The following is a 17,844-nucleotide window of genomic DNA, read 5'->3' as shown; positions in this document are numbered from 1 at the left end:
GTATAATGTCCGCTTTCAGTCTATGAAGGTTTAAGTGATACTGAATCATCTGATCATTTGCAGGAGGGGGTCAAAGCTCTGATGAGGTGCCTCCCTCCAGAGGTAAGCAGAGGTACTATCCTACTGAAAAGAGCAGGCACGCATGGATAAAGCAAAATAAACTTTATTTATATTTCTTACACAGAAGAAGTACAAAAAACAACTTAAACATACATATTTTATATTCACATAAACAATAAGTGCAATAATAGAAAAGTACGGTGAATGTAAAATATCATTTACAGTTACAAAAGAATGCATTGTTATGCAAAAAAAATAAAATTTCTTGTAACATTGTTGCAAACTGGAATATTTTGAGGATATTACTGGAGCGTTTAGTCAGCAGTGCATGTGCATTTCATGAAGCAGTGAACATTCAAACCAAAACTGTGAGGAAACGGTTAGATGTGTATCAGTGCACACAGGTTGGTTTACTTGGGAGGGGAACGTTGTGGTTTAACCACTTGAAACTGACAGGCAGCTGGTGGTGGTGCTCAGCCTATATTTTCTAGGTGCCCTGCGAGTTTTGCTTGGGGTGGATGGCGGGGAGGCCACACTCAGGTTCCTGACCTTATTAAAACTGTTCCTCAGACTGTCCCTCCTGCTCTCTGAGGTGCTGCTGGTCTCCTTTGATGTGAATGTGTCTGGGTGGCAGAAGCCAACCCTCAGGCAGCAGCAGCAGAGCAGCTCAGCGATGGCTTTTCTCATCTCGCTGCTGCCCAGGGCGTAGATGATGGGGTTCAGGCCCGAGTTGAAGACGGCCAGGGAGATGCAAAATTCAGCGCTGAACAGCAGTGCGCACTGGCGGGAGACACAGAAGAAATCTACCAGTAACAGCATGAAGAGCGGCCCCCAGCAGAGCATAAAGACCCCGACAATGGTGATAACAGTCTTCAGCAGAGCTAAGGAGCGCTTCCGACTGCGCTGGGGCGCTAGCTGAGCACTCTTGTGCACGTGGCAGTAGATGGCACCATACAGCACACCGATAGCCAGAAGGATGAGGAAAAAAATAATGAGAGAAAATAAGATGTAAGTCTTGGAGTAGAGAGGAAGCAGGGTGGAGCATCCATCCAGGCTGCACACACAGTTCCAGCCCAGCAAGGGGAGAAAGCCAATAACCAGCGCCAAACCCCAACAAAGCGCCACCAAGCCATAGATTCGATAGTAGGTCTTTCTGGTTGACTTCTGGGGAAGTGGCTTCATCATAGTGGTGTAACGCTCCACAGCAATCAGCAGCAAACTGAATATGGAGGCTGCCAGGGCCACAAACAGCATGCCCTCTCTGAAGAGCCACAGAGCAGGCGTCAGGCGAAAGGTCTGGCTGCCAGACAAGCAGATGTTCACCAGGTAAGCGGCTCCGGTGAGGAGATCGCTGAGTGTGATGTTGGCAATGCAAACATATACCCAACGACGGCTGCGGCGGATGCGGGAGATGACGGCCACCAGCACCAGGAGATTCTCCAGGATGATGATAATGCTGAAGAACAGGAAGACGGCCACGGAGGCACTGATCTGGTTCTGGGAGTTCGCGATGGTCCTGTTCTGCAGACGGCCGGTGTAGTTGTAATGCCTCAGGATCACGTGGTTGATCCCAGTTGCAGCGCTGGTGGCATTTGGTGCCGTGCTGTTGCTCTGGTAGGTGGGGATGTTGTACATGTGAGGGCAGGAGGAAGGGGACGTGAGGGAGGCCAAGGCACACATGATGGGAAAACTGAGCCGGCCGGTCGGATGAAGGTTTTGGGTGAGAACAGGCTGAACCGAGCTGCACGGGAATTAGTGCGAAACTCCTGTGAATAAACAGGCTATGGGCGCACTCTAACCACTGGAGCTCGCTGCCTGTGAGCAACAAACACCTGAGAATAAAAGCAGAAGAAAACAAAGAAACAATAGTGATTTCTGTATGAAAATCAAAGCCATGAACGAAATTTCCCTCACTCTCAGTACTGCACTCTGAGACGCTTCATTGCAAAGTTTCAGTCAGTTTAAAAGGCCTCATTTAAATGTCTCCCGAACGCTACAGTCTCCACCTATCTGCGGTTAACACAGGATGAGTGAGAAATGGGGGCATTTAAATCACCACATGAAGGAAAAACATGGTTTTTCTTATCAAGAATGCAAAACAATAATTGCTTAAAATTCCCACGTTTAAAATTAGCGAAATTATAATAAATAATTACCAACAAAAAAAAAGTTTTTTTCTTTATATATATATATATGTGAATATATTCAAAAATATTTGAAGAAATGCAGCTTTGCCGTTGTGTTGAAATTGTATTCAATAATATCTGAGTGGAAAAAATATATATTTGAACATTTTACACCAAGTTTAATCTTTATAGCAAATGTTATAATTAATTAATTGACTGGCGTTTAATTGGAATTAATGTTTAAAAGTTATGGGTGTAAATTGATTTTTTTTCCTGTTATAATATAAATTTGATTCGATTTGAATTTGACTTCACTGCAGAGCTGCAGTGAGGTGAAGGTGCAGTGGTGAGTGCTTACCTCTGGCCGTTCTTGGTGATGCTGAGTGTGTGATAGTGCAGCTGCTGTCGCTGACTAAAGAGTTTTTTGCAGTACAGTCTTACTTACATGGGGAAGTAAGCCCGACACACCCAACACACACACACACACACACACACACACACACACACACACACACACACACACACACACACACACACACATTCACACACACACACACACATTCACACACACATTCACACATGCATAACAGAGAGGCTGCACATGTTCCATCACTGTGTAATGAGAAAAAACAAGTGATCATTTACTCGTCTCCAACATTTTTTTCTGGTTTATTAACCTTCTTATTTATTGTTTCCCAGGACGTCGCACATTGTTACCGCTACTGCCAATCAAATCTATTGCTTAAGTCGCTCTATGGCCTCTAACGGGAAAGACGGTTTCAAAACCCGTGCCAGTTGTAAACTAGTTGTAAATTTTTGCTATGCAATAAGGATATGGGGAAAGACCCACTTGCACTGGCCTCTTGCTGAGTTATGACAATTTCTTTTCTCAAATATAAGTAAGTAAAATAAAAGGGAAAATACAAGAGAAAAACAGGAACTCAGGTGCCCCTCCCTGTAGATAGTGAGGTTTCATACTATATATCTTCTCTTGCAGCTGGGGCTGTTGGCTTGGGTGTGCAGGCCGCACTTGCATTGTTCACACATAGCCACCACGCATGAAACCCTTGTCTTCAGCAAACCCCCTACCATGCACCAGTGGGCCCCCAACCACATGCCACGAGGCAGACATTACTGCTGAAGCTGTGACCATTTTCAAACCATAAACACACAAACACAAGAGACGCCCTGCAAGAAGCAGAAAGCAGAGGCAGACCCCAGAATTAAGAAACCAAATTTCAGATATGAGCAAAACCAGAGCTCGTGGCCGAACACGAGTGACGTTTTCAAAGAGCTGTTGTTGTACATTTAATGCTCCAGAGCCAAGCAGGCTGTAATTGTGCTGCCAAAAAAAGTCAAATGATACCAATCATACTGGCGCCCAATTATTCTTATAAGCAGATATCTCTTTTCATTCTCGCAGTCGCCTGCGTCTGCATGAATTATTCCAGTTTGCACGGTTTCTTTAACAAACGGCGAGACAAGGTCGCCCATGCATATATATTTGACCTACATTGTGTGTACTGTAATTAACTACATCATTTCTGTGCTGTCCCCCTGCGAGACTAACACAATTTCTCCTTTTTTAGTGTTGAAGACATGTCCTCCATCATGGTGGATAGAGGACTTGTGTTACTCTGTATAGATCTAAAGGTGGTGGCGAAACTGTTATTGTGAATAAACTGAGGAAAAAGAAAAACACCCGGAAAATGTACAACAAGCTACAACATCCTGAGGTGTCAACAACACCCACGACTGTTGAAAACGCCCTTACTCTGAAAATACAACTTCAAAGCACTCCATAACCACAATGTGCGTATCTGGCCACAACTGCATGAGTGTGTGTTTTTTCTTCTTCACTCATAAGCAGTCCAGCTCTGCAGGTCTCCACTTCAAGGGATTTAAACAAAAGTGCGTCCTCAACTATGACCAGCGATATTACTGTGTTTCCAGTGACAGCCACCAAATTACTGCCAAGCATCTTTTACTTGTGTGTGTGCTGCCTGTGCAGCAGACTCAGGCCTGCAGAGGAAAACCTATACCAGCATGCAAACTAAAGCTAAGGTGAAAATGCATGAATGCAGAGGAGAGCAGCTGATAGGGAATCAGTTATTCTAAAGAACAAGTCACCATGTTGCTACAATATCGTACTCACGAAATTTGTTCTTGCCAGGTCTTTGTTTACGGATTTCAGACTTCCTCTCTTTCTTCATGAGAAAATATAATCGACGCACTTTCATGCCTTAAACACTTTGCAGAGTTAGGAAATCCACAACGTCCTGAAGGCCTATTTTTCTATGGTGAACTTTTGTGCATTTTTCAAGTTTTCTGTTGAAATTAACACAAATGTGGAGTTGTGCACTTTGGCTTGTTTTTGTTGTTGTTTTTTTCCTGCAGTGGTTAACCAATGAAAGATTAAAAAACCCAGAAAATTGCTGTTGTGCCAGTTTTTACATCAGATTATTGACTGTTTTCACCACAGCCAGTGTCACTGACATCACTAACCTTTGATGAGTGATACGAGTGATTGAAAACACCTGCGCTTTCTTTGCTGAAGGCGTCATCACACGTGAAGCATTCTTAAAAGCAAAGTAGTGATAACAGCAGTATTCGTTAGTAAGATGCAAGTTCACCCAAGGAAGGACTTGGAGTGCAGTTTCACGACAAGCAATGCAGTGTTTCCATTTTATTTAAGTCCAAGTTCCTTTGACAGAAACCGACAGTAGAAAAGTCGTTTATAGAGTCACTGCACAAAGGAAGACAGACTGGTCCACAACACGGACCCTGTGAAAGATGTTTCTGTAACCGGCTGACGTCACCTGCTGATTTGAGAACACCTGTTGTGAAAGCTCGAGCTGAACATTTTACCATCAACATTTCGGTATTTCTAAAGTGGACCTGATGAGGAAGGAGCACATCTGCCTGTGAAAGCAGTGACACTCCATGCTTATTGGCTAACAACTTCTAATCAACAAGTCACAGCTGATGGACGAAGCCTTGACAGTCTCCCGTTTTGACTCCATTTATAACCAGAATATAAAAACTTATATTCACTGTTCCCTGAAACTAGTGACAGAGTCCAGCAATACATCAGGTTTATTGAAGTCACGGGTGGAGGGGTGGGGGCTCCCATCGATTCCTGTGCAACTACTAATCTTTTTGCAACCAGTCGCTCGCCTGCTGACCATTTAATAGAATGCAGGGGAAACGGGCAGTGCACACAGGAAGAGATTCACAGTGACGTGACCACCAGACACTATAGTGAGTCGATGACACTCGGCAGCTAAAATAACCACCTGTGATACAAACTGGGCAGGTTCCAAGTTAAGTGGATAGACAGTCTGTTGTCTAGCTGTTTATGTCACCCATCTCATTAAGTCCTGATTTGACCCTGATATTTGCTTCATCACCATTTTGGCTGTAAAAAAAAAAAGGGGGGGGGGGTGTAAATGACCCAGATTATTTGTTTATTTGATATTTTTCAAACAGTTAAATCCCTGAACGAATTATACTTTATAATATAGATTAAACTCTTATTTTGAAATTTGTAACGGGCAACTTCCGGGAAGGAAGTTCGTACCGCAACTGCTTGCCGCAGAAAGGATTAAATGAGAAGGTTATCGTTTTCCATCCATCTTAAAATTAGCATCTAGCTGGAAGGCGAACAGGTATGTTTGTGTGTTGTACTTGTTGTTTACATTTCGGACAATTTGTAAATGTATTACTTGATTGTTAATAAGTTTATGAGCGATCTAGCAGGCTGATGCTAGCACCTCCTGTGCCTTTTCTGTGAATTGATTAGCATAACAGAAACGTGGTTATATCAAGTGAATGTTTATTTGTTTTATGTTATGATTACAGCTCTTACGATGTGTCTATGGCAATTTGTGAATAAATGGGTTGGAATACCCCACCATGGTCCATCCGTAATGATCATTGAGTGCATCGTCTGAATAAAGTCCGGCTGGAATGCTACAGTAAGAGCTGATCCCCCGCATCATCCTGCTGCCATCCTGCACCACGGAACCACGAGGACGAGTCACGGAGCTGTGTTGCTATTCGTCTGGGATTGACAAGACATTTCACGGAGCAACTCAGTGCCATTCTATGGGTCTTCTAGACAGAGACTTTATAATCATCATGCAGCTGGCTTAATGGTTTGATGTGACGGTCAGAAAAGGTATGGAACATTTCATTCTAATCGACAAGGAAAGGACATTCATTCTCATCAGTGGTGGTTAAAGGGAGAGAGAAGGTCGTCAACTACTGTGGACATCTGCTGCATTAAGACACAACGGACATGAAGTAATAACAAGTGAAGTAATTTTGTTTATTGGTATTTACCACCACTACTGTATATCATTATCATTCTTTCTACTGACCCAAAAGGGGGTGAAAGAGGGGCATTTAGTTCAATTTGTAACTGTACAATAGTAATGGTGTATTGATCTGTGTTTAGCATAAGAGGTTTACTTTACCACATCAGTTTGCAACAGCTAGCAGGTTGCATTTATTATTTTATACATTTCTTCTCAATGTTGTGTTGGTTATCCGCTTCTATTTCAACTTGGTTTAAAGTGCAGAGATTCTCCTCCCATCTGTTAATGCAGCCTTTAAGTTATAGTAACCACAAGCAGCTCATTAACTAAAGCCTGCAAATTAGATAAGTAAATAACATAAACATGAAGGAAATGGAGACTCCCTCCTCACAAACAGAACTAGAGCATCAGATAGTCGACCTGCAGAATAAAATCAAAGGGCTTAAGGCGTCTCTTGAAGACACATCAGAAACTACGGAAATAGAACTTTTGGAGAAGGAAATTCAACGCAGAGAAGAAACGTTGAACAACTTACAAGGTGAGCTTAAGGAAGGCCTCCGACGTTCCACTCGAACAAAAATCCCAACTCCAAAGGCGCTCGAAATGCAGCAGGAGGAAGCAAGAAAAAGGGAAAGAAAGTTCATCTCAACGTACGAAAGATGGAAGATTCGAGCCCGAGAGTCAAGAGAGCAGCTCAAGTCAGACATTAGTAAAGGCGAGCTGGCATCTTTGATGGATTCTTTGGAGAAAGAGAAAGAAACTGTGTTAAACACTTACCTTGAAATACGAAGTCACATTACACCTTCTCCAGAATTAAGACGTCACGTTGACAGTTGTGAGGCAGTTACAGCCGAAATTATGAAAGTTACCTACGAGAGAATGTCAGATCTCGATGGTGATTATGATGCAGAACAAGTACATTGCCGTCTCAGGGAGCTGCTTAAGAACAGCTACGCACGCTCCATCTATGGATCCACTGCATCTAGAGTGACAAAGACAATCCGTAGTCACAAAAGCACTACTCTAACACTCAAACAGGCGGATGCAGCAGCAGAGCTAGCTGCTAAGGAAGTCGAATTTGAAGGGTTGCTGGAAGAAGAGAGACAAATGGAGAAGATAGAGGAACAGCACAGAAAAATGGAAGTAGAAAAACGCAGACTTGAACGCCTTCAAGCAGAAAAGAATTTGAGGGCTGCTCGGGCCAAACTGCAAGTCTACAGCCAGGTAGCCTCGCAGGAAGGCAGTCTCCATTCCTCTAATAGTTCAGTGGGAAATCATCATGTTCCCCCTGCTATCAACCCTCCAACTCCCACCGTCACAGCATCGCCACCCGACCTAAACGTGTCATCCCTTGCCCAAGCCCTACAAGACAGTATGGCTCTAAATAGACTTCCAGTTCCAGAGCCGTCTGTATTTAGTGGGGACCCCATTCAGTTCATCGAGTGGAAAACTTCATTCATGTCACTTATTGACAAAAAGGCCATCTCCCCAGCAGACAAACTTTATTACTTGAGGAAGTATGTAGGCGGCCCAGCTCGTAAAACATTAGAAGGAACTTTCTATAGGAATGACAGCGACGCTTATAAGGATGCGTGGAACAAACTGGATAACAGATATGGCCAAACCTTTATTATACAGAAAGCCTTCAGAGATAAGCTCACAGATTGGCCAAAGATCCAACCAAGAGATGCAGAAGGATTAAGAGACTTCTCAGATTTCTTAAACGCTTGCCAAGATGCAATGACACATGTGAAGAGCCTCGAAATACTGAACGACTGTGAAGAGAATAAGAAGCTAATCCTTAAACTACCAGAGTGGATAGCATCTCACTGGAACAGGAAGGTTACTGAAGCCTTAAAGGGCAATAAGGAATTCCCCAGTTTTAAGGACTTCGCCGCATTTATGGCGACAGAGGCAGAGATTGCTTGCAATCCAATCACCTCAGCTTATGCCCTCCGCAGCTCTGAGTCGAGCACTGCAAAACAAGGCAGCAGAGACCCTAAGAGGAACAAGGCAAGCGTTCTAAACACACAGACTGAGGCTGACACCGAGAGGCTCAAGCCAGTTAAAGGAAAGGAAAGGTCTCCTTGTGCCTTCTGTCAAAATAATCAACACAGACTACATGGATGTCCCAAGTTTATTGCTAAAACTCTGGAGGAGCGTCGAGATTTTGTCAGAGAACATAAGCTCTGCTATGGCTGCACCAAACCTGGACATAGTGCAAAAGACTGTCGACATCGACACTCATGCAACACGTGCAAGGGTAAACATCCCACTTGTTTACACGATGACAACTATTTAAAGAAGGAAAGAGTTCTGCCACAGGAAACCACTATCCTGAGCAATGCCGGCCAAACGGAGGCTGCTGCAACTTCAATGTCAGTGATTACCGGACAGCCAACTAACACATCAATGATTGTGCCTGTGTGGGTGTCAAAAAAGGATACAGGAACTGAGAAACTGGTTTACGCCTTGCTGGACACGCAAAGCGACACGACGTTTGTTGACCAGGAACTGAGTGATGTATTAAAGGCAGATTCCTGTCCAGTTAAGCTGAAGTTAACTACGATGATTGGACGCGACGTGATCGTAAAGAGCCAAAGAGTCTCAGGGCTTTGTGTTCGGGGTTATCGCTCTTCCCTCCTCATCGACCTTCCTCCTGCTTATGCCAAGGATTGCATACCAGTAAACAGAGCCCATATCCCAACATGCGAGACAGCTAAAAGGTGGAATCATCTCTCCAAGGTCATAGAAGAGATTCCACCTCTACAGGACTGTGAGGTTGGTTTATTGATAGGCTATAACTGCGCACGAGCAATGGCACCAAGAGACGTCATAACGGGAGGAGACGATGAGCCTTATGCAATTCGTACCGACTTAGGATGGAGCATAGTTGGTGGTACGTCGACATGCCCCGACACCTCAAGTACGGCGGGACAGTGCTTCCGAGTTGCAGTCAGGGAGCTCCCACCAGTCACTCCGGCAGATGCCATTCGCATTCTAGAGTCTGACTTTAAGGATGCTAAGGAAGACGGCAAACCAGTGTCTCAGGAGGACATCCTGTTCCTGGACAAACTCAAGAACCACATCGAAAAGAACAGTCTAGGTCACTACGAGATGCCGTTGCCCTTTAAGGAGAGACCTACCTTACCTGACAACAAACAGCTTGCAGTCATACGTCTGAGCCATCTAAAGAGGAAGCTGTTAAAGGATGAAGGGTACAAAGAACAGTATATCAAGTTCATGGAGGAGGTCATAGAAAGGGGTGATGCAGAGGAAGTCCACGATGATGGGAAAGAGGGCGAAAAATGGTACATACCTCATCACGGTGTATTCCACGACAAGAAGCCAGGCAAACTGCGCGTGGTGTTCGACTGCTCTGCCAAGTACAAGGGAACCAGTTTGAATGATCATCTGCTCACTGGTCCTGACCTGATGAACAATCTCAACGGTGTACTTCTTCGCTTCCGGTTGCACTCCACTGCATTGATGTGCGACATAGAGAAAATGTTTCACCAATTTCATGTGAAGAAGTCAGACCAGGATTACCTGCGCTTCCTTTGGTGGAAGAAAGGAGATCTCGGTGCACAGCCCCAAGAATACCGTATGAGGGTGCATATCTTTGGCGCAGCGTCATCGCCTGGCTGTGCAAACTACGGATTGAAGCATTTGGCTACAGAAAATAAAGACCGGTACCCATTAGGCTCTCAGTTCATTCTGAGAAATTTCTATGTCGACGATGGAGTCACAAGTACAGACAGCTCAGAGAAGGCTATCAAGTTAGCAGAAGAAGCCAGAAAACTTTGTGCCCTGGGTGGTCTTAGGCTCCACAAGTTTGTGTCCAATGACAAAGCTGTCCTGGTAAGCATACCAGCAACTGAACGTGCATCAGACATTAAAGACCTCAACCTTGCCTTTGATAACTTACCTTCAGAGAGAGCGTTGGGTATCCAATGGCACGTCGAATCAGACTGCCTGAAGATCAGCACCAACCTTAAGGAACAGCCTGCAACACGTCGAGGCATATTGTCCATTGTTGCATCCCTGTACGATCCCTTGGGTCTCATAGCCCCCTTTTTGCTCATTGGAAAGGAAGTGCTGCAGCAGATGTGCTGCCATGGAACAGGTTGGGACGACCCTCTAACCAACGAACTTCGTCCACGGTGGGAGAAATGGAAAAACGACCTCAACAACTTGGAGAGGATAAATATACCCCGAAGTTATGCCCCGGCAGATTTCGGAAGGGTTATTAAACGTGAGTTACATCACTTCTCCGACGCAAGCACTACTGGCTATGGACAGTGTTCATATCTGAGGCTTAGCAATGAAGAAGGAGACATCCACTGTGCTTTAGTCATGGCCAAATCTCGCGTCGCCCCAACAAAGGTCACCACGATCCCAAGATTAGAGTTGACGGCTGCAGTCATCTCTGTGAAAACCAGCAATGTTTTGAAGGAAGAACTTGGATATGCGGACATTGAAGAGCATTTTTGGACCGATTCCAAGGTTGTACTAGGGTACATCAATAATGAGGCTCGACGTTTTCATACATTCGTAGCCAACCGTATCCAGAAGATACATCTCTACACGAATCAAAGGCAATGGAGATACGTCCCTACTGACCAGAATCCTGCGGATCGTGCTTCTAGAGGTTGTTTTGTCCATGAGCTAATATCATCGGACTGGTTTACCGGCCCTGCATTTCTATGGGAAAAGGGAGTTGACCTCTCAGAAGAGGTGGCTCCGGAACTGTCAGTCGGAGATCCAGAAGTTAAGGAAACACGGACTCTAAACACGGAAACTGTAGAACAAGATTCTCTTACTTATCGGCTGGCAAAGTTCTCATCCTGGACTCGTGCCATCTGTGCAGTGGCTCGCATTCTTCGAAGGATCAACAAGGATAAGTCAATCGGCCTCTCTACAGTGCAGGAAAGAGAAGAAGCCGAGCGCCTCATCATCAAAGATCTGCAGAGACAAACATATTCGGAGGAAGTGCGGCTACTGAAGAAAGGTTGTCAGCTGCCACCTCATAACAAGCTACATCACCTCAACCCCTTCTTGGACAACAATGGTGTGATTAAGGTGGGAGGTCGACTCCGTGATTCAAACCTTCCTCTCTCAGTTAAACACCCTACCATCATTCCAAAGGAACATCATGTTACAAGGATGATCATAGCATACTGTCATGAAGAAGTCAAACATCAAGGCAAGGGGATGACTCTCAGTGCAATTAGGACAAGAGGTTACTGGATACCAGGAATTGGCAGGACGGTTGCATCCTATCTTCGCCGATGTGTAGTTTGTCGGAAGCTTCGGAGACGGACTGAAGAACAGAAAATGGCCGATCTCCCTCCAGAGCGAGTAAATCCATCTCCACCCTTTACCTACTGTGGAATGGATTGCTTTGGACCCTTCTATAGCAAGCAAGGACGTAGTGTGCGAAAACGATATGGTCTCCTTTTCACCTGCTTCTCCTCCAGAGCCATCCATATTGAAATGCTGGAGGATCTATCTACAGACTCATTCATAATTGGACTGCGCTGCTTCATTGCTATACGTGGAGCCGTACGCCAGATCAAATCTGACCAAGGCAGTAACTTCCTAGGAGCCAAGAATGAACTGCAGGAAGCCCTCACGGAATTAGATGGTGATAAACTGACGAACTTCCTTTCTAAGAAGCAGTGTGACTTCATCCTAAATGCTCCTGGATCAAGTCATGTTGGTGGATTGTGGGAGCGTCAAATTAGAACAGTCAGGAGTGTTCTCAACGCGACCCTTGGACTCTCACCTGGAAACCTACCTGATGCTTCCCTCCGAGCATTCTTCTATGAAGCAATGACGATAGTTAATAGTCGTCCTCTCACTATTGAAAACCTACATGATCCCAACAGTCTTGAGCCACTGACACCAAACCACTTACTTACCCTGAAGTCTACCATGGCCCTTCCTCCCCCCGGCAAGTTCATAAGGGAAGATATGTATGCGAGAAAGAGATGGCGCCATGTACAATATTTGGCCGAGCAGTTCTGGAGCCGTTGGCAGAAAGAGTACTTAGCCAACATTGCCTTTAGACAACGCTGGCACACCCCAAAGAGAAACCTGCAGATTGGGGATATAGTCATAATGAAGGATGAAGACTTGCCCAGAAATGAATGGAGGTTGGGAAGAGTCGTAGAGACTACAATGGACAGAGATGGACTGGTTAGGAGAGTGAAGCTCTGTCTAGGTGACAGGAAACTTGGCAAAAATGGTGAACGTCTTACTAAGCGGTCAGTGCTCGAACGGCCAGTTCAAAAACTAGTCTTATTGTTGGAAGGTGACTAGTCCATTCCTTGCATACTATGCTTCTGTTGTTTGGTCATTATTTGTATTATGAAATCATTGTGTTCTTTCTTCCTATGTTTATGGAGTTATGTTTTTGAACACTAATGATTTGGTGGGAGTGTAAATGACCCAGATTATTTGTTTATTTGATATTTTTCAAACAGTTAAATCCCTGAACGAATTATACTTTATAATATAGATTAAACTTTTATTTTGAAATTTGTAACGGGCAACTTCCGGGAAGGAAGATCGTACCGCAACTGCTTGCCGCAGAAAGGATTAAATGAGAAGGTTATCGTTTTCCATCCATCTTAAAATTAGCATCTAGCTGGAAGGCGAACAGGTATGTTTGTGTGTTGTACTTGTTGTTTACATTTCGGACAATTTGTAAATGTATTACTTGATTGTTAATAAGTTTATGAGCGATCTAGCAGGCTGATGCTAGCACCTCCTGTGCCTTTTCTGTGAATTGATTAGCATAACAGAAACGTGGTTATATCAAGTGAATGTTTATTTGTTTTATGTTATGATTACAGCTCTTACGATGTGTCTATGGCAATTTGTGAATAAATGGGTTGGAATACCCCACCATGGTCCATCCGTAATGATCATTGAGTGCATCGTCTGAATAAAGTCCGGCTGGAATGCTACAGGGGGGGGGCATTTCTTTATATTTTGCTAGGAAATAATAAAACCTGTTCTTTTATAGCACTTTTCTACTCATCTGAGCACTCACAGCACAACTTGTTCATTCACCCATTTGCACAAGCACTTTGTCCTAACTAACATTCACACATCATTCATACTACGATGGATATTTGGCAGGTAGACTGGAGCAGACTAGGATCAGACCACCAGCAGTAGGTGAGCTGATCGACCACCTGAGCTACAGCCACCCCACAATGGGAAACAGGTGCAAAAATACATGGAAATGCAGTGTATGAGGCAAAAATATAGTGTGAACACTTCGACTGATCTTGAAAGTCAGTGGATTGGGTCAACTGCAGGGCTAGATGCACGTCTCAGGTAGAGATGGAACGATCCGATATTACGTATCGGTATCGGTCTGATACTGACCTAAATCACTGGATCGGATATCGGGGAGAAATAAAAAATGTAATCCGATCCATTAAATATCAGAAAAGCACCTCACAAAACTTGCAACACGGCGTAACTCGGCTCATAACCGTAGCACGTTGGAGCAGTGTGGTCACGTGATAGAGCGGCTGTGTGTATTTGTAGTCTCGCTACCAAACCAGCATTTCATCTCTGAGGAAGTGATCCCAGAGAGAAGTAAAGCAAGTGTGCAAGTTCATCTCTGAATGTTTGTAAAGCCCCACGTTAAGCTTAACAACCGATATATGGAGTGACTGCCTCTCTCTCTCTCCAGCTGCTACTTCAATCATGAAACTGATCTGTGATCAGCTGATCGGCTTTTCTGTCGCGAGTCCGTCTCTCTTCTTTGTTTTTGGCCCACTTTGCACCAGAAAGAGGAAACCAGCGGCTGAACAACAGCAGCATGTTTAAGCTTGATCAGCTGTTGTTAGAATGTATTTAATATTACTTTCTACTCCAGGATCTTTTTCTACAGCTGACGGCTGTAACTGTGCAGGGGCGGATCTAGCAAAGTTTAGCCAGGGGGGCTGATAGGGCATTAACAGGGAAAAGGGGGCACAAAGACATACTTTTCTTTCTTATTCTCATTTAAAATGTCTCGCTTTTAATCAATAATTATCTGAATCTTACACCCAAAGTTTTAATCTGATGTATAGAAGTCCATTACTGTATATAAGTCTAATATACCCTAGTAAGCTATAGTACTTTTTCCTTTGGGAACCATCTGTGCAGTCTGCAGTTCTGTTGAAAAAAGATGTTGAATCTATTTAATTATTCTTGAAAAATAATTTATTTCTGTGCATTTTTTTCACACTGCATCAAATTAAAGTTGATTACGTCGAGTAAGCATCATGAGGTGGAGGGAGGTTCCCTATTTTTTTTGCTGGGAGTTTGCAACCCTATTAGTTAGGTTGCTTAATATTTCTGCTAAGTACTCTTTAAAATACCAGAATAGGGAGGATGGAGCAGGTTTAAGTTTATTAGATTGATCAGTTTTGCTGAACTATGAAATATTTTGTTGTATTTTTTGCATACAGGTATAACAGAATAGCTTTAGTGTTGTTGTTTATTTAAACTTGAGTATGAACTTATACAAAATGCAGCAAGATAAAAAAAACAGTTTTATTGATTAAAAAACACCATATCATATCGGTATCGGCAGATATCAAAATTTATGATATCGGTATCGGACATAAAAAAGTGGTATCGTGCCATCTCTAGTCTCAGGTCCCGCGTCAGGTCTTTTTCATACTTCCTTGGAACACGACTCTCATGTGCTGTTTTCTGCCTCTGTAAAGCACTTTGTGGTTTTATCTTGAAAGGTGCTATATAAATAAAATTTTACTTCACTTTTACTTTATCTGCTGTTGATCATTTTTAGGGCTGACACCTCTTTTCTTCTCCACTTGTCCTGTTTCCTCAGTTTCTGTAAGAACACACTGCATCAACATATGCTGAGTTTTCAGCAAACAGCTGATTGGGAATCACCTTGTTGGTGCAAAAATACCATTTTGCGCCTGTCAGACTGTTTTGGCATTTTCCATAGATTCAGCCAGAGAAATGGAGACACATCATGTGTTTTTGCAATAAACAGTCTAAACATTTTAAAATGTGTTCTTTGCAAAGTTGTCTGTTATGTGCACTCACAACACTGATTTATCCCTTCAGTTAGGTATTCACAGTTACTCACGGCAAACATTTCTTTGAAGATAGTCAGGTCCAAAGACTGTCTAAAGAAAACTTCTCCAGAAAGCTGAAGAGCACTGTAAAAAGATTAGCAAAATATAAAGACATTAGGTGGCTCAAGACTTTTGCACATTAGTGTAAATCTGCACAAGATAAAGCGCCTTGAGGCGACTGCTGTTGTGATTTGGCGCTGTGTAAATTAAATTGAAGTGACTTGAACACGAAAACTTCACACCGTACTGCAAATTTGGATTAGCTTAGATATTGGTTAACACTTGCCTGTAACCTGTAGCACTCCACCAGCTAGTTCAGATCACATACTTGAATCATTGTTAGACTCTACAAACTGACTGAGACCTGCCATCCTTCTAATTGTTGGGTCTTTGATGTCACCTTTGACATCTACGAGATAAACGTAGAAACAGCTTGATGGTGCAAAGAGCCTGAAGGAGCAGAACGGTGAGTGTAATGACTCATGGCCTTTATTTGTCACCATAGATTATGAAGGTGACACCAGCTGGTGTCACAACAGATGTTTCAGAAGGTGAACATGACTGTTTGGTGTTGAGAGAGCAACATCTGGTGGTGGAAAAGCAATGTTCCTGCTAAGAATAAAAGAATCCAGGAAACGGCTGGACTGTGTGAAGAACTCTTATCTTAAAATCTAATTTTATCATCTCAGTTTTGAGTAAGTTATCTCAGAATTTTGACTTACTTACTCAAACATCTGAGAAAAAAAACTCAAAACTGAGAAAATAACAGAAAAGTTTGAATTACCAAGTTCAAATTTTCAGATAATGAGCCACAAATTTGGCTTTTTGTTGTTGACAGAAGCAGGTTGGCACTGGACTTTTTTAGGATGCTGGAGTTATTTAAGCTGTGGATGGCAGATTTGGTTTTGTTTTTTAAAAAGGTCAATTTTAACTCACAGTTTCACATCTGTATATTTGGAGCAGTGGTTTCATAGTAAACTCAGCACACTTTCTATCACACTGTGGGAAAATCCCCCCACAAACCGCCACACTCTGACAAATAAAACAAAAAAACAATTAAAACAAATGCACAATAGAGCTATGCTAAGCATATTCCCCCATAAAGACTTAAGGTTTGTGTTTAAAATCTTTGTTAGAGACAGCGATAAAATGGTAAAAGAAAGGATGGTCACAAGTTTGAACAAGTTCAAAATGGGCCTGTGGAACGGGGACAATACATCTGCTTTACCTTACTCAAACGAAGTCTGTGCATTTTTCATTTTGTCATTTAAGTGAGGAAAACGTGTATTTTGTGCTTTTTTTTTCTCGTGTGCATTTTTATTCTGGTGATTTTCCTTAATCTGGAAAATCTCTGTGCTAATAAGAATGAGGTGCCTGCCAAGTAAGCTAAAGCAATGAATAAAGGAAAATAAAAATAAATGAGTTTTGTTGTCCCTCCTACCAGGAAGTAGCAAGCAGAACAGAACGTACACAACACTGTGTTTAATGTCAGTCTGTTGTGAGTTGGGTTTTCAAGCTCTTCTCTAAGTCTTCTCCAGCTTCTGGTGTTCCTTCTTCCTGATGTTGCTATCACTTGGTATAGCTGCACCTTGGTAGATCCCACACTTGATGGTGACGTCTGCTATTGGCTTGAAGTCTGAACAATTGCTCTACCAGCAGCTGGTTTTGGCCCCTCTGGTATTCCTGCAAATTCCTTTCTGTGCTGAGAACTGAGCCACGTCCGTCTTAGCTCGGGTCCTATGCAGAATACAGTGAACCTGGGCTCTCAAACATTAGGCCTGGGAGCCTGTGTCATTAGACTCAAAATGTGTTTTTCAAGAGATATCTGGCCAAGAGAGCAGCAGGAACTGAAACAAATATAGCATAACAGTTTATTAAAGATCATTTAAGTGGACTGAACACAGAGTAGGTACAATAACCTACATGTGATAATCTAAAAATAAATTTATTATAGCCACTTAGCCATGTTGTCCTGTTCAGCCCTCTTATCACTTTTAATTAAATAGTCATAAAAGTTTTTCTTAACTCACAAGAATTGAATACAGCACCTTTGCATAAGTGTGAATTATTATATGAATAGTGTATTTGGGCAAATATATGAAAATAATTTTTTAAAACTAAAGTGTGTGGTTATTGAAAAGATAGAGTTTAATATTTAAAGTAAAATGTAATATAGAATAAAGAAATTGTATTATTTATGTTTTATTTTTATTTTATTTT

The 17,844-nt window shown here is 42.9% G+C and overlaps 2 protein-coding genes across 3 annotated transcripts; one reads left to right on the top strand and one right to left on the bottom strand.

Annotated features, from left to right (window-relative positions):
- Positions 1-205: 205 nt before the first annotated feature.
- On the bottom strand, positions 206-2,624 carry s1pr4 (sphingosine-1-phosphate receptor 4). The gene is made up of 2 exons (XM_026159052.1): positions 2,545-2,624; positions 206-1,892 (listed from the first exon to the last, which is right to left on the bottom strand). The coding sequence occupies exon 2, from the start codon at positions 1,738-1,740 to the stop codon at positions 496-498; it is 1,245 nt and encodes a 414-aa protein (XP_026014837.1). The 5' UTR covers positions 1,741-1,892; positions 2,545-2,624; the 3' UTR covers positions 206-495.
- Positions 2,625-5,648: 3,024 nt separating this feature from the next.
- On the top strand, positions 5,649-13,425 carry LOC113016608 (uncharacterized). 2 transcript variants are annotated; one of them, XR_003271269.1, is made up of 2 exons: positions 5,649-13,172; positions 13,366-13,425. XR_003271269.1 is itself a non-coding variant. In XM_026159545.1 (2 exons), the coding sequence occupies exon 2, from the start codon at positions 6,869-6,871 to the stop codon at positions 12,827-12,829; it is 5,961 nt and encodes a 1,986-aa protein (XP_026015330.1). In that variant the 5' UTR covers positions 5,649-5,854; positions 6,048-6,868; the 3' UTR covers positions 12,830-13,423. The 2 variants fall into 2 exon arrangements, 1 of the variants encoding a protein (XP_026015330.1); XM_026159545.1 differs by having other exon boundaries at positions 5,649-5,854; positions 6,048-13,423.
- Positions 13,426-17,844: the final 4,419 nt, after the last annotated feature.

This window comes from Astatotilapia calliptera, chromosome 23, assembly GCF_900246225.1.
Source record: "Astatotilapia calliptera chromosome 23, fAstCal1.2, whole genome shotgun sequence".
Taxonomy (NCBI): Eukaryota; Metazoa; Chordata; class Actinopteri; order Cichliformes; family Cichlidae; genus Astatotilapia; species Astatotilapia calliptera.
The sequence above is the reverse complement of the archived record's forward strand: the minus strand, read 5'-3'. Positions and strand labels throughout refer to the sequence as shown.